The 20,927-nt window shown below is 41.2% G+C and overlaps 1 protein-coding gene across 1 annotated transcript; it reads right to left on the bottom strand.

Annotated features, from left to right (window-relative positions):
• Positions 1-267: 267 nt before the first annotated feature.
• Positions 268-8,414, bottom strand: C8H6orf62 (chromosome 8 C6orf62 homolog). The gene is made up of 5 exons (XM_032222608.1): positions 6,203-8,414; positions 5,478-5,654; positions 3,326-3,451; positions 2,105-2,239; positions 268-1,551 (listed from the first exon to the last, which is right to left on the bottom strand). Exons 1-5 carry the CDS (start codon positions 6,329-6,331, stop codon positions 1,426-1,428), a joined length of 693 nt encoding a protein of 230 aa, XP_032078499.1. The 5' UTR covers positions 6,332-8,414; the 3' UTR covers positions 268-1,425.
• Positions 8,415-20,927: the final 12,513 nt, after the last annotated feature.

Genomic DNA, 20,927 nt, shown 5'->3' on the forward strand with positions numbered 1-20,927 from the left:
CACACATTTACACATATGCATATATAGCATATTCTCCTCCAAATGTATATTAATAATTATCACTAGATAATTAGGTTGAACTAATTACAAAGTGACTGTCCAAATGAGCCAGTGAGATTCACTGAATCTGTATTGGTCCAATTCCAATTCAACATTCTAGAATTACATTACGTTCTCAGTTGATACTGTCATGGATTGTTTTGCGGTATTAATTTAGTGCCTGCATACCTTACAACTAGCATGGACTTCATAACTTAATAGAGCAGATAAATGTTCAACTAATTTGTTTATTTTCATTTGTTCCAATTCCAAACAAAAGCTAAATACAAATTTTAAACAGATAAGCACTAGATTTACCCAAAGGGAGTTGGCTTATACAGATTTACTTCAGTAAAATTATTCAACCCATAAGCAAAGTGTTCTTTGCCAAAACTATACAGTAGTCTTTCTTATGTTCATTGCACAATCTTAAACAAAATATGTTCTGTCAAAACCAACTTTGACACTCCAAACAATATTTTACAATTAAATCCACAAATGCTTTTGATCTTATTCCTCCCCCAACCCCACCCCACCCCACCGAACCTCAGAGGGTTTTCCATGTCAGAAATGTTTTGGAAACCAGTATTTCCTACTCAGTTCACCAGCCATTTTACAAGTCAACTCTCGGGGGGAAAAAGCAATCCTCTGCCAACATTGTTTCTGCAGCTGCTATTTTTAATGTAGCTGCTTTAGGCTACTTCAGACCCCAGGTCTGTAAAATGTACTCAACTTAACAGAACACTCTACATTTAGTTATACAGCAAACTGGGGAAAGAGATCCAAAAAATGAGAATGCTAGTAAACTCAAACATGGCCAAGTAAAATATGAGAGGCAATTAATGCCTACAATGAATGAGATGCTTTTCTTCCTTAAACGATTTCTTTCCCATAGTAAGCCATCTACTGTAGCAAGCCAGAGAACTTATCATCAGAATGAGTCTGACACAGCTCTGATACAATCATGTTAAAAGCAACGCTTAGAAGGCTTTTACACCCTTACATTCACTTTTCACCCTATGAATACTGAAACAGGGGACATGACCAGCACAAATGGACATACCACCATAAATGATCGCTTTGTGCTCTCAGATAACATTTCTTTCAGTGTGTAACAGTCCCTTCATTTCACATTTTGGTAAGATGCTCATGCAATGCAGAAATATGCAGAGCATTCTCTTTCATAAAGTCCATGCAGAAAACATCTTAAAAAAAAGTTCTGAGATACAAATGATAACAGAAAATAATCCAGGATGATCAAGGTTCACGATGGATAGTGTTCTGAGCATGTGTCCATTTTCTTCTATTCCGAAAGAATAAATGGCGAGGAAAGTGGAAACTACACTCCTGCAATCTGTGATTTTCCCCATTTTGCTGGCCAGAACCCTATTCTGGCATGTATGGGCGGAGGTGATCCTCTATAGTACCAACCGCCCAGTGGGTGAGTTGCTCCTGTGGCAGATACAGGCAGATGCTGCATAACTTGAAGATTGTTGCTTTGTTTTTTGGAGTCTGTAAAAAATAGATAATTTCAGAACCAAGGATAGGGGTTTCTTTATGCATGGGAAAAAAGCTTTAAATTTCTCCCAGTTTGTCTTTTCAGAAATATTTAGGAACTTGAAAGGAAGCATAGAGGAACAAAAACTAAAAATCTGTCACTTTATAATATATTTTTTTTACTGGATATGCAACTTTATCAGATTTCTATACTTTACTTTTTCTCTCAGAGAAAATGCTTTTCCCAAGGCTAGATTAAGTTATACTTTAAAAGTTCAGTAAAGACTCAGTACTAGGGAAACAAAAAACACTATTGATGCACACAGACAGACATATATTTGCTTGTGTGCATCGAATCTATATTTTTCAATTCTATAATTTAAAAGGGTGCTGCCTGTTTGAATGTTCATTACACTACCAAAACACACAAAAACAGCTAATCTGTTATACCTAATATTATGTTTAATGTGTGTTGTATACACCATATTATCCATCTAGATTCAATGTTCTATCATGACAACTGCTAAATAATAAATGAAGCAACTATTGTATACTGGAAGAGGTTTACCTGCAAGTGCTGTCTGTCAATGAAAAGAAACACTGACTGGTTAGGGTTGTTGATAACAATTCCAGTCTTGTCCTTTCGGCTCAGTACATGCAGAAACTGTTTTTCATAGTCACCATGATGAAATTCAAACCTGGCCTATTCAAAATATTCAACGACAAAAAATATTTTAATAAAAAATTTAAAAAGCAGTCTTATAGATATTTTTTGAACTATTACATGCTCTCTGATACCCAGTAACTCTGGGTGGCCTACAACTGTAAAAAAAACAAAAAAAAACCATGACTTAAAAACAAACAAACCCATGGCAAGAGAAAAGAATTACAAAGAAATTAAACCCAGAGGGGAACAAAAAAGAAGAAAGGAACATGGGTCGCCTTCTAAGATCCACCAACTGAAATTATTTTTGAATCAAATAATACTAAATTCTGGAGTCTGAATTCTTTTGCCTCCCCTATTCCAATTTATAAGCTATTATTCTATATAAGTTTAACAAATTTAGCAATTGGGAAAACTATTTTTTTCTATTGTTAAATCATATTAGAACTTTTGGGTGTGAAATTACAGCTGCCAGTTCTTTAGCTCATACTGGCCTTCATATGCATCAGATTTTCCCCAAGTACCTAGGATGTCGTAATGTATTGGCATATGTGCAGATCCAAGCACTGTAGTCTTTTGTAATCCAGATGGAAAATTTGTCAATATGCATAGTTTCTAAGTGCTGTTCACATTTTATTTGGTATGGCACCCAGTGTGCCAATAACTACTGGGGCCCTGACAACCAATTTGTGCATTATTTGTTATACAGTGTTAATCAAAATAAAATAAGCTTATTGAACTAGGAGAGTGATTCAAAAAATAAAGCAATATTTTAAAAATGGCAGAATGCCTTATGACTTAAACCTTCAATATATCACAACTACCAATGTCATCCAGATCCGTTTGCATGCATACTCATAATTACACATCTTGTGCTGTAATCAACACTAACTCAGGTAGACAACTACTGCTTTCTATCTATTTTGCATCACAAACCCCATAATAGCCAATTATTGTCCAGGCTTATTTGAGTACATGGAAGTCTTATTCAAAGTAACATTAAGGCACAAGATTGCAAATTGCAGCTTCAAAAATCCAAAAGTCGTATCTGATCAGCATTAAAAGGCAGTGGTTTTCATTGGAAATACCATCTGCTTACTTGAGTTGTATCTTCATATGTCATACCTGAACAGGCCTAAAGGGCTCATCATCTGATCCCTTCCATCTAGAAAACAGAAGACAGACTATCTTCTCAATATCATTCCGAGGCCAAAGTATGAAGTCCATCTCCTGCGTACAGCCAATCACATCCTGAAGAGATAAAAATTATTTTATAGTATCCAATATAGCATGCAAAGATGTATTAATCAGTAATAACAAATTGTACATGTAATTAATTTATACACATACAGTATTAAGATTTTTTTATTCTAAATAGTACATTTTTTCCAAATGTAAGCCATCTCAAACGTCTTTCAAATTTAAAATACAGCCCACATATACAGGTAGACCTGACTTACAACAATTCATTCAGTTATCATTCAAAGTTACAACAGCACTGATAAAAGTGACATGACAATTTTTCAGTTATGACCTTTGTAAACCCCAATTGACTCATGATTGTTGCTGTATCTCAAGGACATGTGATCACCTTTTGCAAGGAAGCCAGATTCACTTAACAACCAGATTACAAACTTACCAATTACAGTGATTCACTTAACAACTATGGCAAGAAAGGTTGCAAAATGAGGTAAAACTCACTGTCTCACTTAACATAAATTTGGCCTCAATTGTGGTCCTAAGTCGAGTCCAACTGTTAAATCCAAGCATGGAAATTTTAAAAGAGAATTTCTGTACAAAATTACCCAAACTTAAGCATCAAACTTAGTCATCACCTACAATTCAGTTTGAAACTATAGTATTCTCTTGTTCAAACAATTTTTAGTATTAATATTTGCTATTTTAATAAAATCCAGTATATATAATTTATAGAATTTAAGTCATAGGTTTTTTCTGTCAGGACTAATCTATTTGGTTTAGATCTTGAATAAGCAGTAACCTCCTGCTTTGGAGAGCATCTTGTGAGTAATGTTTTTACAGGTATCTCCTGTATGATTTCTATAGATTCTCCTCCTCTGTAAATTTTTAAAGAAATTTTTGACTGAAAAATTCTCCAAAGGAGCACAGAAAAGCTGAAGAAAAAGGACACAATATAGGTAGCCCTCAACTTATGCCTAATTGTCTAGTGAGCATTTGAAGTTCCAAAGGGTCTACTTGGAAGTACCTATGACCTGGATTCAAAGTTCCAACAGTCCCCGCACCCCATGGTCATGTGACCACACTTTAAGCTCTTGGTAACAGAGTTGCATGTACGTTTGCAGTATCCTGCAGTCATGTGACCCCCATAGCAAACCATGGGTCTGCTTTATGAGCGTGGCGTTTGCTTTGCAGCCATGATGTTCACTGCTGCAAAAAGTGTCATAAAATCAGATTGGTTACATGACCAAACCATTTTATGACTGTCACAAGTTACAACCATGATGGGCGTGCTCCATAATGGTTATAACTCAAGGATACCCTGTGAGAATAATCTCCCTCACTTCCATTTGGAGAATCCAGGGGCAACAGAAAAAACTGATGAGGCCAAAATGGAAATATATGCTGTGACATTATCACCCAACTGCAATTACATACTTGTGATCTGATGCTGACATAAATAGGTAAATCACATTTTTTACATGATACTGCTGTCACATCATGGCAGGGTCCTTCATTTGATCACAATCTATTCATAGATAAGAACTCAGAATATTGTACAAGGTAATTTTGGAGAAATTAAAGACAAAGCAGCTGATTAAGATATATACTTTTGAATTATTAATATTTAATAATATTAATATTCAATAATATATTTTAATAGGATGATTTTACCTTATTGCAATTATATCTTATAAAACAAAGTATGGTAGGTGAGGCTTGGAAAATTAAAACTAGGGACAAACCATAGATATATTCTACTATAAAATATTCTTCATTGAGCATAATCTCAAAAATTTGCATGTCTTTTTATATATCCAAAGCTTTTAAAAGAAATACAGTAAGTTCTACTAGGTAACATAATAAATTCCATATCAGTAAAGACATACTGAATATTAATATTAAAGGTTTAATAGAAAAGAAGGAAACTCTTTGTAGAAGTATTTCTCTTAGTAAAACCAGTACCATCTGCTTTTAAAATTGTACTTGACCATGAATCTTTGATCCAAAAGCACAGCTGGAGCAAGGACTGTAAGAAAAACATTTGACTGTCGAAAATAGAAGAAAAAAATAATTTTACCCTGCGCATAGACTGATAGCGTGGTGCATGTAACTGTACAATGTCCTTTTGAAGAAGCTCAATGGAACTTTCCAAGGAATAACTGGAATCTCGCACACCTTTCAGGATATTTTCTTCATAATTATTGGTCATAACTGGTATCACTTCAGACACTTCAAAGAGTGCTGACTTTTTTCTCTAAAGAAAAGAAAATTAAGAAACATTTGTTACTAAGAAATAAATGTTGAAGTTCAAATATAAAATTTAGGAAAGTTAATTATCAGGAAGTTCAAACCTTACTTTTAAAAGGATGTGTGCAAAGCAAAAATTCATCTCTTAATTCAATGAAAGATACTAATATTAAAATCAGAGTCTTTAAGTGGATTTTGGCTGAAAGGCACAATTTGCTGGGGTAGGGGGTTAAATTCAGTTTTGGGTGCCTGTATTCCTCTCATGTACCATACATACAAACCCCATACAATATAAAATATTTAGAATTATCCTTCCACATTTGAACATCTGTAATTTTTACTAACAAACACAATGGAACTTTACAATAGTACCATTAAGTTATGGTACTTAGTGGTTATGTGCATTAAGAAATGTATTCAATAAACAGTCTATTTTTTATGCCAAGAAAAGCTTATGCCTTTAATATATATTCTCCATTTTTTTATTCTAAAAAACCTTCAAGATCATTAATTATGTATTTTATATGCTGAAATAATAAACAGAAATAAGATTACCTTGTCTTTGAATACAAAGGCAATATACATCTTGAAATCAAACTGGTCAGCTAGAGATTCTTTTTTCTTTTTAAGCTGAGCCCGAAGTCTGTTCAGAGCTTGTTTCTTCCGGGAGTTTGGGTCCCCCATTTTATAATACAGATGGTACAAAAGCCTTTGGAAACTGTCACTAAACTGTGGGCCCTTTTTTCATAAGACTCAAGTGCAACAGAAACAAGTCATTTTATTCCTGCTTATACCACTGAATCAATAAAACAGAGGCAAACCCCAAAAGTGCACCTCAGGCAATTGTTTTACAAGACTGTCTTACTAGAGGGGTCATAAAACAAAGTAAGTAGTTGTCCAACCATTACTGGACAAAGGGTTTGCACATATTACCAAAAAAGATTTTTTTTTGAAGAAAATACACTGATATACAGTTTAAACCACAGGAATAAAGGGGCAAGAACAGGAGAAAAATCTTATCACAATTTATATGCATAAAAAAAGGAATAAAGGGGATGGACCCAATCCATTTGGGTGTTGTTTCTTTGCCCCAAGCCCCCCCCTCAAAAACCAAACAAAAAACCTGAAATTAAAGACAGTACTCTAACACACCCAGGTTCATGACTCTGCCGAATATTATTACCAAGATTGCTGCTATTGCTATACTGCCTGCTTAATTTTCACTGATGATTAGACTTGGGAAAAAGCAAAGGAAGGAGTGCAGAAGAGGAGTGGATGTCCCGGGAGGCAAGACGTTTCCCTACTAACAAAATCATCAACAGCAGACAACACAGTGCTGGTTTGCCGAAGAGCAAGAAGTTTGGAAAACAGTAGAGTCATTTCTAACTTCATCACGCTCACAATCGGGCACCCGGTGGTCGCCCCGAGGCCGCCTGTGTTAGAGAAAACGGGGATCATGGTGGCCATCAATCAAAGCTTAAAAGGGAAGCCAAAAAGGGAGTAGCCGGCCTAAAGATCTCCAGGCTATCTAGCAGTCCCCTCGGCAGGGGAAGAGACCTACATACTCCAATTGCTGTCTATCCCCATCAACTATCCTCCTTTCTCCGCCACCACCGCCGCCGCAACGGCCACTTGTTTAGTTGGGGCTGGGCATGGCTGGTGCGATGTCGCCTCCTCGGCGTTGTTTCCTCCCTCTCTGTCTCTCCCTTTAACCGACCTGAGGAGGAGGAAGAGAAGGGCCTGTGCTCAGCGCAGGGGGAGGGAAAGGGGACTCAACCCACAGTCCCGGGGACTTTCTCTCGCATTCAGTTGGCTCCAATTTTCCTCCTTTTGAAAAAGGGGAAAGCACGGAGGAGGGAGGCCAGAAGTTCTCAATTCCAAAAGGGGGAGAGAGAGAGAGAGAGAAAAATTAAGAGAAGCAAAAATAGCCGTTGGGGCTTTTGAGTCGAATCAAATCATTTAAAAAAGGGGGGATTGGGGGGGGGGCAGATTACCCCGCCCGTCCCTTTCGTAATTGGTTCGGACAGGAGTTCGACTTTTTTTTAAAAAAATAAAAATAAAATAAGCCAAATCTCCTCCACCTCTTTCAACTTTCCCTCATAGAAACAAAAAAAAAAAAAGTTAATTTCTCTTCTTTTTTTTTTTTTAAATTTTTGTCACCTCGGCGGGAGGCGCAGGCGGCGAGAGAGCGCGGAGCGGAGAGGGCGGCCTGGCCTGGGCTCGCTATCCGCAGCCGGCGGGCGCGGGCGGAGCAGTGGAGGCTGTGGTGGTGGCGGCGGCGCTGCTAGCAGCACGGGTAGGAGCCATGTCAAGATAAAGCCACCAAGAAGCCGCCGAGCTCCCCCATCCCCTCTGCGCTGTTCACGACGACCGGGCCGCCCGCACTGCCGCTGCTCAGCCCCAGCAGCCTGGTCCCCATAGCCTAAGCTCGGCGCCCCGGAGCCGCCGGGGGAGCGCAAATGGTGGCGGCGGCGAAGGACGGCGGAGGAGGAGGAGGAGAGGGAGGAGGAGGAAGTAGCGAAGGCGAAGGCAGGCTGGGCCGGGCAGACCCTGCGCTACGAGGCTCCGGCAGCGGAAAGGGCAGGAGGCAAGAGAGCGAGCGAAGCCCCCCCTCCTGTCCCCTCTCAGGCGAAGGAATAGCCCGCGAAGGAGGTCCTCGGTCCGGAGGAAGCGGGAGGCGACGAGGAAGCGTCAGTCGGAGCGAAAAAAATAACCCCTCAAAATGGCAGCCGCCGCCTTTCCTCCTCGCCTGAGTCACACGGATCGGCTCCGCCTTTCAAGCCGCGGCGCAGGCGCTCTGCGGAGGACCGTGCCACTCGGCAAGCACGCGGGGGAGGAGAGAAGGAAAGTGGCGGGGGGAGAGAGAGTTTGAAAAGCCCGGTGGGGGTCGGGATTCGCAGGGGATGACAAACCGGAGGGCTGCCCGCGTGTCAGGCAAAACACAGCGGGCTGCGTCCTCTGCGCGGTTGCAGGCGTTTCAGGCTGCAGTCTTAAACACCCCCCCCCCGCCGCCGCCGATAAGTACGCCCCAATGAACACAGCGAGGTTTCTGGCACTGTAAACTTAGATTTGCGCACAGGCGGTGCCTGCTTGGCGTTACCCAGAGACCGAGTTCGCATCACGGGCTAATTGTGGGTCGCGCGTACAAAGCCCGTCAAGCGAGTTAGTTAATAGTTCAGCGTTCGTATAAATCCAGAGACCTGGATTCAAATAAAACGATGGTGACATTTACTCAACCGATCCCCAAGAACATTTGAGTCCCAACTTTTATCAGCAATCATGGAGAGTTTTATCTTTTTAAGTACACAGTTGGGAATATTGGCTTATCTGTCCGTTTCTCTAGTTCAGTGTTTCTCAACCTTGGTGACTTTAAGTCCTGTGGACTTCAACTCCCAGAATCCCCCAGCCAGCTCTGCTGGCTGGGGGATTCTGGGAGTTGAAGTCCACAGGACTTAAAGTCTCCAAGGTTGAGAAACACTGCTCTAGTTGACGGTTTACAGCTGCAGTTTTTCATTTGCTGTTTACTGTCAATTAGTTGATTGTTGCAAGATTTTTTTGGGGGGTGGGGTGTATTGGGATCTTTTACATGTAGCAAAGTCCGGTCAAACTTTCCCCTCCTATCTATTATCTGTAAGGACTAATGTTTTGTATCATGAACTACACAAGGATATTAATCTGAATGAGAAAGGCTTGTTTACATCTCTCACATTTAACTGTGTTAAAGGCAGACCAGCATCCTGCCCCAGCTAAGAAATTCAGGCATTTTAAAATGAAGAGAGGGGGAGCTCATGTTATCCATGTTAGTTATATGGATATCTTGTTTAACCTGAACCTCTGTAGCATCTGGACTCAAAAGGGTCACCTTTAGGTGAGTTTTCTCACCTGGCCTAATGGAGATAAAATAGAAGGAAAGTCTTCAAGTTTAATTCTGTTCCAATTTCTGGCAGCATATGGAATGGGATTTCCTATTTTCTCCCATTGTTTTTTTTCAACTTCACAGTCCTGGAGTCCCCTGATGGCCTCCAATCAATATATAATATCCAGATATGGTCATGGTTAACTTAACTCCCAATGTCATTTCCAATGATGAACTGTCTAAATTATTTTGTCTGTTCTCCTGTGTGTGAAAAAAAAGAACAACTAGCAGATGACAGAAATTAAGTCAGTTCCTTCCTTAACCACCTTGGCCTAATGCAGAAGTTTATTTCAAAAAACAGCCACCCTTAACTACTGTAGCCGTAATTGTAATTTATTTGGTGCCAAAGAGTTTATGTTCTGGCACAAAGGCAGTGCCAGATAGGATAAAACACTGTGTAAACACAAAGCGGACCGGCCAAAGCAGCCACCCAGTGGAAGTTTGAATTAATGACTGGGAAAATGAAATAAATATGCAACTGAGAAAAATCAACTGAGAAGTCTTTACTGAAAAGTCAGTTTTCCTGTCTATGGAGATTCCCAATCAGCCAGGTCACAATTGTCCCAAAGGTGCTTGTTCCAAAAGGCAGCTGGAGTTCCTGGTCCCCCCCCCCACTTTGAAAAACAATTCGCTTCTCATCCAAGAAACTTCTACGGTTTTAAATTGAGAGATGGGGAACAGAAGGATTTAAGTGCTAACAGCTCAGAGGATTTCAAATAACATAAATCCTTCTCTTCCCTGCTTGTTATTTAGAACTGAAGAAGCTTCTTGGTTGAGAAGAGAAACGTTTTCAAAGAAGAAAAAAACCAAGAAAGTCCAGTTGCCTTTTGGAAAAGAAAACACCTTTGGGACAGTTCTCCTAACTACCTACCTTATTTTCGTTTCCCTTCAAAAAGTGGAACATGCAGAAACTCGTCAAGGGCAGCCCTTGAAGAGCATTCAGAGACTTCAGCTTGTCCAGAATGCAGCCGCGCGAGCGATCGTGGGTGCACCTCGGTTCACCCACGTAACACCTATCCTCCGCGAGCTGCACTGGCTGCCTATTGGTCTTCAGATACGCTTCAAGGTGCTAGTCGTCACTTATAAAGCCCTTCATGGTATTGGACCTGGGTACTTGAGAGACCGCCTGCTGCCAATTACCTCCAATAGACCGATCAGATCGCACAGATTAGGCCTCCGAATTCCATCTGCTGGCCAATGCCGACTGGCGACTACCCGGAGGAGAGCCTTCTCTGTGGCTGCTCCGACCCTCTGGAACGAGGTCCCCGTGGAGATTCGAACCCTCACCACCCTCCAGGCCTTCCGCAAAGCCCTTAAAACCTGGCTGTTCCAACAGGCCTGGGGCTAAAGAGTTTTTGCCCCCCTTCTCGAATGGTATGGTTGTTGTGTGTTTTTAAATTTTGTATTGTTATGTCTCGTCTTTTTTATCCCCCTGTCTGTACCCCCTTCCCTGATTGAATTGTGAGCCGTCCTGAGTCCCCTTCGGGGAAAAGGGCGGCATATAAATGTAATAAATCCAATCCAAAACCTGACACGTTTAATTAAACCATAAGCTTGCATGGTTCAGGGTCCAGAGATCCGATCAAACTGGCACAAAATACTTCCCGACAGGCACCTTTAAGAGCTGCAGCCAAAGCCTCCCGGAACTCCTGCTGTGTGAAATTGCCGCGCAAAGCAACATTTGCCATGCAAAAGACAACCTCACCTTTCATCTGAGAAGAACCCAGTTCCAGTTCTCCACAACAATTGAGAAGCAGCTATTGCAATCCCCGCTCCACCCCTGGCTTTAGCGACGCTCTTTAGTAGCCCAACTGAGTGGCTCAGACACCTTCACGAGAGGCCTTTTCGCTTCTCCGGACGTCACATCGGAAGCTGCGCCGCCGTTTAAAATGCGCAAAGGCCCTGTCGAGCCGGGATAATTCAAGGTTGCACGGTGCGCTTCCGAGATGGCATTTGTCGACGGGAGGGTGGAAAAGAGAGTGAGCGAGACAATTGAAGCACCCTAAGTGTGTCATAAAGAACATGCGGGAAACTCTTAGACGTCATGTACATAGTTGTCCACGTTTATGTATATCAGTTCTGGCTGCCCGACTTTAATCCGGAATGTGCGATCGATGTATATCACACTGCTTCTCCCCTGCTCCCACCAGTATTAGGATCACTACTAAATGCCTCTCGCAGCCTAGTAAAATAGCAATAGCACTTACATACCTCTTCACAATGCTTTACAGCCCTCTGTAAGCAGTTTTATAGAGTCAGCCTATTGCCCCCAACAATCTGGGTCCTCATTTTACCCACATCGGAAGGATGGAAGGCTGAGTCAACCTTGGGGAATAAAAGCAAGTGTTTTGAAGGTCTCCCATATCAAAATGCAGAGGAGGCCCTGCTTGGAGGTGACTAGCCAGTTACGGGATGACTATTTTCTGTTTTTATGGTAGGCTCCACAAAAAAAGGGTGGTTTTGCTACATTGATTTTATGTAATCGTGGATTTGATGGTACGGATCAGAAGTATTGGCAATCTTGTTTGGGTGTAACAAAGAATGCATTACAGTTGATTTTTGGTCTGGTCTACCTAGAGCAGTAGTTCTCAACCTATGGGTCAGGGACCTCTTTGGGGGTCGAATGACCCTTTCACAGGGGTCGCCTAAGACCATCAGAAAACACATATTTTTGATCGTCTTAGGAACCGAGACACCAACTTTATGGTTGGGGGTCACCACAACATGAGGAACTGTATTAAAGGGTCACGGCATTGGGAAGGTTGAGAACCACTGACCTAGAGGGACTGATATCAACCTTGCACAGATGACCTCTGTGTGTATTGGCAGCCATCCAGTGGTTGTCTGGATTTTTTGCATACGGTGTTCTAACATGGCAGATTTTCACACATTGTTGATCAAGTTCATTGGCTATATTTTCTCAACGTACTATGCTAAAAGATGGTAGAATAGATCAGTGTTGGGTTTCAAAAATTGTTCGAACCTACTCTGTGGGTGTGGCCTCCTTTGTGGGAGTGGCTTGCCGCCCATGTGACTGGATGGGGGTGGCTTGCCACCCATGTGACCGGATATGAAGATGCCGATGACACTTGTCAGAACCACCTTAAATTACCTCACACACAGCACTGGCATGCATAAGAATATGATGTAAACTTGTCTTTTAAAAGGCATCTTTGGTTTGCGTTAAAACAACTTTAACACACGCAATGTTCTGAATGCACCACAAACGCAGTAGTCATCCTTACCTTTCACAGAGGCACTGAGTTTTATAAATATGAGCATGATAGTGTAGAATAATCATATCCAAGGACCAGTGGTGGGTTTCAAAAAAATTTGGAACCTCTTCTATAGGTGTGGCCTACTTTCCAGGTCCACTGGTAGAACCTCTTCTAACCAGTTCGGCAGATTTGATGAACCGGTTCTACCGAATAGGTGCGAACTGGTAGGAACCCACCTCTGGACTAGATTAATTAGCTTAATTCAGCAAGCACTGCTTTAGCACTGTAAAAACAGAGCTTCAATATTAAGGTTAGACTGCCATCTAGTGGAAGCTGCCACTGATTTCCATTCAAGTTCAGCGATAAAGGAAATATTTTCCATTTACTATTATATAGCATTTAGTTTGATTGGCACACATATTTTTATAAACATTCAGGTTGTATAACAATTAAGTACTAACAATTATTTGAACTCTAATTTTAAATGGATTTTTTTTTCAACCAAGCTTGGCCAAATTATGTATGCTTCTCTAGAATTCTTTCATTCCTTTCTAGGTAACATTGGATTTCTGCAACAAGTTATGCTTTTTTAAACAAGAGGGGCTGCTACGAAGAAGAAGAGGATTATCAACCTATTTTCAAAAGCACCAGAAGGCAAGACAAGAAACAATGGATGGAAACTAATCAAGCAGAGAAGCAATCTGTAATTAAGGAGAAACTTCCTAACAGTGTGTTGGAAGTAAGTAAGTAAAATCTTTATTACGGTCAAAGGCCAGCAATACACATTAGTTTTTACACTATATTAAAAAAAACCCTAACATTAAGATATAATTAAAAAGTATTGACATTAAAAGTGGATAATAACACAATGGTCCAGAGATTGTTAGAGGAATGTCCAGATAATTGGTACAAGATGGTACTATACTTCTGTAGCCAATTTTTTTCTTATAGACATTGCAGCATCACAGAACTTTGCCACTGCATACGTGGTAACCGAGTTAGTGTCCTGGAGGAGAAAGCCTAGATAAAAATTGTCTGCCCTCCCTGGCAATCTTTCTAATAAGGGGAGAATATGTGCAGACCTACAAGCTCTGTATAGCTCACAATGTAATAGAACATGTGCATTATCTTCCACTTCTCCTTTACCACATATACAGACCCGTTCTGCTATAGGTGTTCTCTTATACCTGCCCTGGAGGAGTGCTGAAGGAAGAATGTTAAATCTGGCTCTGAAGAAAGCTATTCTTTGTTATGGGTAGATCAGGTCATTTAGATATCTTGCCGATTCCCATACACCCTGTTCGATTCTTTCCCTACTGTGGAGAGGCAACCTATTTAGTTCTTCTTGGAACTCCATGTCCCTCATTCTATTAATTACTACTTGCTTTGCTTGCTCAAAGCCTAGGGACATTAAGAATAATGGTGAGAGCCCATAAGAGCCCAGCTTGTGATCAATTGCTTGTTTCCAGGGGGAAGGGAAGTTGTCAGTCAACACTAGTGGGGACAGTCCCTCTGGAAAGAAATGCATTTTAAGCCAATAAATGATCATCATAGTGTGTTGGAAGAAATGTCCTTCTGGGTTCAGCTCCAAGTGGGGGAAAAAAGACGAGACATTGAGGCTGCTTGGAAAGATGGTTTAATAGTGGACAGAATCACATGGCTTGAGTTCCTGAACAGAAAATGGGGGGGGGGGGTCACATGCTTCCAGATGTTGGGTGAAGAAGCGGGCCAAGAAGGGGCTTGCTGGGTTTTTAATACTCTATCCGGCCCCGCCTCTCTCTGTTTCCTGTTCCTGTGTAAGAAATGTATTCTGATTGGTTGTCAGACTCCCATGAGGCCATGCAGGGCAATTCTCTAGGCTGTGTTGAGTCCAAGTTTGGTTGAGCATTGCTTCTTCCCAGGTGGTGAGATGGGTAAAGGGCTAATACTATCATGCCTTAATCCCATCGCTCTGTAGCTGGAAGGGATAGGTCTTTGTTATGGAGAATAGACTGGCCCAGACTTTTTTAATGGCCCATTAACAAAGGTGGGGGTTATTAAGAGTGAGTCTGTTTCCTGCCTAAAAACATGTTTCCCCATTTCTTAACTAGGGAAATATATTCTGCCTTAATATTTCCTAAGATATTTCATTTTTCTAGGAGAGGGGTGGGTGCTAACTTCCTACAAGTGAGAACAATTAACCAATAGAATTGCTTGCCGTCAGAGGTGCTTCTTCACTGGAGGCATTTAAAAAGAGACTGGACAGCCACTTGTCTGAAATGATATAGGGTTTCCTCTCTTGAGCAAGGGTTGGACTGGAAGACCTACAAGATCCCTTCCAGTTCTATTCTGATTTCAGGTTAGGATGCACCAATTTTTCTTTTTTTCCCCAGCAGTAGCCAGAGAGATAGTCAAAATCAGAAGATTTCCCACTTATGGACAATTCTGCCAACCCTTTGAATTTATCTACCAATACCTCAGAGGTGGGTTCCTACCGGTTCGCACCGGTTTGGTAGAACCGGTTGGTCAAATCTACCGAACAGGTGAGAGGAGGTTCCACTGGTGGACCCGAAAGTAAGTTTCGAAACACCTGCCCTGGCCCTGTCGCTCGCTTGCTCACTCCCCCCGCCTGTCTGCACTATCCTAGCCCCGCCCACCGCCCACTGATTGGCTGGCTTACCAATTGCCCCACCCGCCCCTAGGAACCCTATCTAAACTCACCTTTTTTCCTGCTTAGCTCTCTACTGCTGCCTGCCGACTCCGAGGAGATAAGCAAGCTGCAACTAAGCGCAGGGTGTGGGGGGGGGGGGAGGCAGGCCATCTGGAGCGGCCTGCTATGGCCCTGCACTATAAGCGAGTCTGGTGACCTTTTGCAGCCTTGCATGGATCCCAGGCTTGCTTATAGCGCAGGGCTGCAGGGCTGCCAGAAAGCACGGGCATGGGGGTGGGGACGACGGCAGAAGCTTACGCAGTGCGGCCAGCATCTTTGACAAGTTCGGGGATCTTGCAAAGCCTTTGCAAGGTCCCTGGACTTGCCTAAGATGCCTGACCGCCAGAAAGCGCGGGCGCGGGGGTGAGGTCAGCGGTGGGAGCTTACCTGGTGCGGCCGGTGTCTTTGAAACGTTTGGGGCTCTTGCAAGGCCTTTGCAAGGTCCCTGGTTTGGTTTGGTTTGGTTTATTAGATTTATATGCCGCCCTTCTCCCAAGGACTCAGGGCGGTGTACAACATTAAAAAAACACATATTACAAAAGTTAAAAAGAATTAAATAGAATATCCCAAACAAACCCAATTAGAATTAACAATGACATTTGGACTTGCAAATGTCATTGTTGTGGCCTGCTGTGGCCCTGCACTATAAGCGAGTCTGGTGACCTTTTGCAGCCTTGCAAGGATCCCGGGCTTGCTTATAGAGCAGGGCCGCAGGCTGCCAGAAAGCACGGGCATGGGGGTGGGGACGACGGCGGAAGCTTACGCAGTGCGGCCGGCGCATTGACAAGTTTGGAGACCTTGCAAAGCCTTTGCAAGGTCCCCGGACTTGCCTAAGATGCCTGGCTGCCAGAAAGCGTGGGGATGGGGATGGTGGCGGGAGCTTACCTGGCGTGGCTGGTCTCCTAGGACTTCCTAGGCGCTGGCTGCACCACGCAAACTGCCGGCTGTCTCCCCATGCTCAGAAAAGCAACTCCGGGAAGGTGCTTTGGTGGTGGCAGGCATCCTAAAACCTGCCTGCTAGCAAATGACTTACCCGGGCTTCCTTTTCTGAGCACAGGGAGACGGGCGGTGTTCGTCTCCCTGTGGTCAGAAAATCAACTCTGTTAAGGTGCTTTGGTGGCGGCAGGCATCCTAGAACCTGCCTGCTAGCAAAGGACTTGCACGAGCTTCCTTTTCTGAGCACGGGGGAGATGGATGGGTGGGTAGTTTGTAAGGAGGTTGTAATGAGGGGTCCTGGGTGCTCTCTGAGCTTGGTGCAGATGTTTCATTACCAAACAACTAGGTAACATCATCAGTGCTAGAGGGGAGTGGGGGGGGGAGGAGGAGAAAGATAGGACAAAAAGCAAAAAGAGAGGGGGAAAGAGGCGGTGGAGGATAGTGGGATCCTTTCTGCTTTCTGAGCTTGGTGGTTTTCTTACAGACATTTCATTACCAAACTAGGTAGTATCATCAGTGCTAGAAGGGAGTGGGGTTGTGGGGAAAGGAGGAGGAGGAGAAGTAGAAGGAGAAAAAAGGGGAAAAAAGGAGGGAGAGGACTGTGGGGTCCTTTGGTGATCTCTGAACTTGGTGGTTTTTTTGCAGGCATCTCATTACCCAACCAGGTGTCATCATCAGTGCTAGAAAAAATGGGTTATACAGAGAGGAGGAGGAGGAGGAGGAGGGTGATGACTGTGTGGTCCTTGGTGCTCTCTGAGCTTGCTTGTTTTCTTGCAGATGTTTCATTACCCAAACTAGATATTATTATCATCATCAGTGCTAGAAAGAGTGGGATATATTGAGAGGAGGAAGAGGGGGGGGGAGACGACAGTGGGGTCCTTGGTGTTCCCTGAGCTTGATGGTTTTTAATTATTTTTAGGGATTTTTTTAAATTTATTGTTTATAGAATGTTTATTACAAGAAATGTTATTCCTTTTTGCAAATGTTTTATTTGTGATGCAATATGTTGCTTTTAAGTGTACAGGTTGGTGCATGGTTTATGTGTCTCAAGGTGGCTGCTTTTCTATGGGCAGGCCAGGTTGGTGCAAGGCAGCTTTGCCAGATTTTGTGTGTTTCTGTGTGATACCTGGTTGTTTAGGTCATTGTGAGGTGGTTGCTGGTTCTGTGAGCTTCCTGGCACTGTCCTTTATAATTTCCCACAATGCCTTGATGGTTTTTATTCCAGTGGCTTTGTCTTTCCTGTTCTTAGGGTTAGGGAAAAAAACTGGTTTCATCTGCAGTCTTTTGGGGGGGAAATTGTTATTTTTTGGTGTTTTCCTGGCACTGTCATAGTTTGTGTGTGTGTGTGTATAATGTCCCGCAGTTATCTACACATTAATAATTATCAAGTACTAATAATATTCCTTATACATTTTAGTGACCTTTCCTTACATAATTGGTGTTTTCTTTCATACTTTTAGATTTCTAATTGCTGTTTCTGTTAGTTAGCAATTGATAAAACAAATCCCACGTGAAAAAGTATTCGAAGCCTTCTTGATTTTAATTGTCAATTTATTCATTCTTGCACATTCTAATATTTATTCATTTTCATATCTTTGTTTTTTCCACTGTTGTGCAAACACAATTCCAACAGCTGTTAACATGTGTAAAATTAAATATGTATTTATTCCCTTTGAAATACAAGTAGTAAGTAGTAAGCTACTTACCTTCTGTAAGTAGTTCTTTTATTATTTTGTGTACTTATTTTAATCTTATTTAAGTAGTAAATGCACAAAATAACAAATTTCCTTTTTTGTATCTTTTTTTCGTAGGTCAGCCATTGGGGCAAAGAATTCAGTGACATTGTCTTGGCCACTCCCATCTGGCCACATGACTGCCAAGCCACTCCCACCCGGTCATATGGCTGGCAAGCCACTCCCACTTGGTCACATGGCCGACAAGCCACTTCCACTCAGTCGCATGGCCAGCAAGCCACACCCACCCAGTCACATGGCTGGCAAGCCACTCCTACTTGGTCACATGGCTGGCAAGCCACTCCCACAAAGCAGGCCACACCTATAGAGTAGGTTCCAAAAAAGTTTGAAACCCACCACTGCAATACCTGTCAAAGAAAGCTGCTCCCTCAAAGAGGCTTTTTGAAGGAAAGATGGGCAGCTAAAGAGGAAGGAGAGGAGATGGAAATCTGTTTTTAAACCACCTTCCTTCTTAGAAATTTCAGGTTCAGTACATTAAATGGATACAGTCAAAAGTGCCTTTACTTGGAAACAAGTTTCCAAGGAACAGGGAATTACTTCGAAGATAATACTTTCAGAGAGTTATCAGGAAGTTCAAAGTAAAACATGTAATTATTTTGTTTGTACTGGCTTGCTCCCCACAGCTCGAAGTAAATAATTGCAATCTTTTCTTTTTATTTAATAGTAACTTTAATAAAGATTATAATTATAGCAATAAAAACTGATGCAAGCTGAGTAAGATTTAAGAACCAAAAGTGCAGAAAAGAAAAAATGAAAGAGAAAAGAAAGAATATTGCAAAGAAATATGGAAAGAGATGACTTCCTATCTTCATCACAAGTATAAAATTTTTAAGTAAGTTGTCACCTTCTTACTCCTAACAATCTTAACCTTTTACCATTCAAATAATGGCATAGAACTTGATTTATTTTCATGTTTTCATTGTTCCTTCTCACAACATTCTTCCAAGATTTAACAAGCCTTTTTTGTAAATTCAATATAGGAAAATTATCCAGGTTATTATCTTAGCTTGTTGTTTGAATAGCTATTTAATTATTAGTACATCATTTGGTTTCTTTTGCATGTCCAGTGTAACATTTTTTTCCATGTCATTCTTGTAGCCTGTCAGTTGTAAATCTAGTTTCAACTCAATCTCAGCCTTGCTAAATAGAACTTGTTTTTATTCCATGACAGGTCTTAGACATCATCTCTCCATACAGGGAGATGTCTCTGTTGACGCTATTGAAATATTAAAATTAACTTCTGAATCGTTCAAAAATATCCTTAGTATATTCTTCTTTCCCTCCTTCCTTGCTCCCCTCCCTCCCTCCCTTATCAGAGTCATGTAAGCTAGTCCGCTTGAGTTATCTTGGTTCAATAATTGTTCTTAAACCTTCCAGTTTTGCCCAACTGAAGGTTACAAAGAGACATGACAGTTTTGGTGGTATATGGCTATTAGTCTCATTTTTGGAGGCCTGGATAAACTGATTTTGTTTCTTAATTACGGTATGTTGAATCACCATAATTGATCACAGTTTGCCTTGAGACAATTCAGTATGTATAGGTGATATGGTTTCCAATACATTCCCCCAAACAAAGACATAGAGATGCACCATTCACCCGGATATATTTTATTATACCCGACAAGTGATTCAACTCTTACATTATGAAAAAAAAATAGAAGAGGACATTTTCTATGCCATGTTTCAAATGACACATCCTTTTGCATAGCAAACATTCAAAACAAGCTGGCTGAACCCAATGAGAAACCTCAATATTTGTTCAAGCTACACAGAGGAAAAAATATTGAGATTGGCAAAATGTTTAAATGAATGTAAATGTCACAACATGTTTTTATGCATACTAGAACTTTGCTGTTAGTGGGCTAAAAAAAGGGTGTAACTTAAAGTCCATCTGTTGGATTACTGGTAATAATATATAATAGTTCTTGTAAATGTCTCTATCATCTAAATTAGTAAAATAAACACTTTTTCAGTTCTGAAACAAGAGCTTCTTTGCAAATGTCTCTTGGCTGAAGAAATTAAAAGGAATTCTGATTGAATGATAATGGTATGTCTAGTAAACCTTTTTACATGAGATGAAGAAGGAATGCCTCTATTATTATGAACTGAGATATCAGAGCCAAAAACAAATTAAAGGAAAACAAGCAAACAAACTCAAGTTTATAACTAATGACATTATTACCATGATTGTTCCAATTGTTCTAAAATCCTGTTCTACAAATTTCTGGAATAGACATTCTTAATTAAATAGCATTTAATTAAGGGTGTGAAATTAATGTAAAATGCCCTTGTTTTAGATCTAATGCATATTAATGTAATTATTTGCTGATGACACTAATTTATAGTGCATGTGGGAAATTATTTGAATGAATGCTTTAGCTGAAGGAGCAATTTGCACTATTTTCCAGTTTAAGGAAAACAGATGCTTCATGGATATAGGTAAGATAGCTGGGGAAACATCTGTAGATTAATTTCCCCAAGTGGTATACTAGAACTGTGATATTAAAGGCACTGCATTTTTATTCCCATTATCATGAATCTGAAAAAGGCAATCAAGATTCTTTTTGATCATCTTACTTACTCTTACTACTTTGCTACAAAATATATAAATGTGCTCTCTGCCGTCTCCCAAACTTGCCAGCCCCAAATGCAGAAAATACTCTGCAAGATGACACAGTGGTCTAATCTTGCATTCATGTCAATATGGGAGTTGATTTAGAAGGATTTATTTTAAAAAACCTGGATGGAAGGAGTACAGGTATTTCTC

This window comes from Thamnophis elegans, chromosome 8 (genome assembly GCF_009769535.1).
Source record: "Thamnophis elegans isolate rThaEle1 chromosome 8, rThaEle1.pri, whole genome shotgun sequence".
Classification (NCBI taxonomy): Eukaryota; Metazoa; Chordata; class Lepidosauria; order Squamata; family Colubridae; genus Thamnophis; species Thamnophis elegans.

Excerpts from the sequence above, each read along its gene's own strand:
- C8H6orf62 (XM_032222608.1), bottom strand. The coding sequence starts at position 6,331 with ATGGGGGACCCAAACTCCCGGAAGAAACAAGCTCTGAACAGACTTCGG. Across the intron at positions 5,655-6,202 it reads CCTTTGTATTCAAAGACAAG|AGAAAAAAGTCAGCACTCTT; the intron begins GTAATCTTATTT and ends TCTTTTCTTTAG. Across the intron at positions 2,240-3,325 it reads AGCCCTTTAGGCCTGTTCAG|GCCAGGTTTGAATTTCATCA; the intron begins GTATGACATATG and ends TATTTTGAATAG.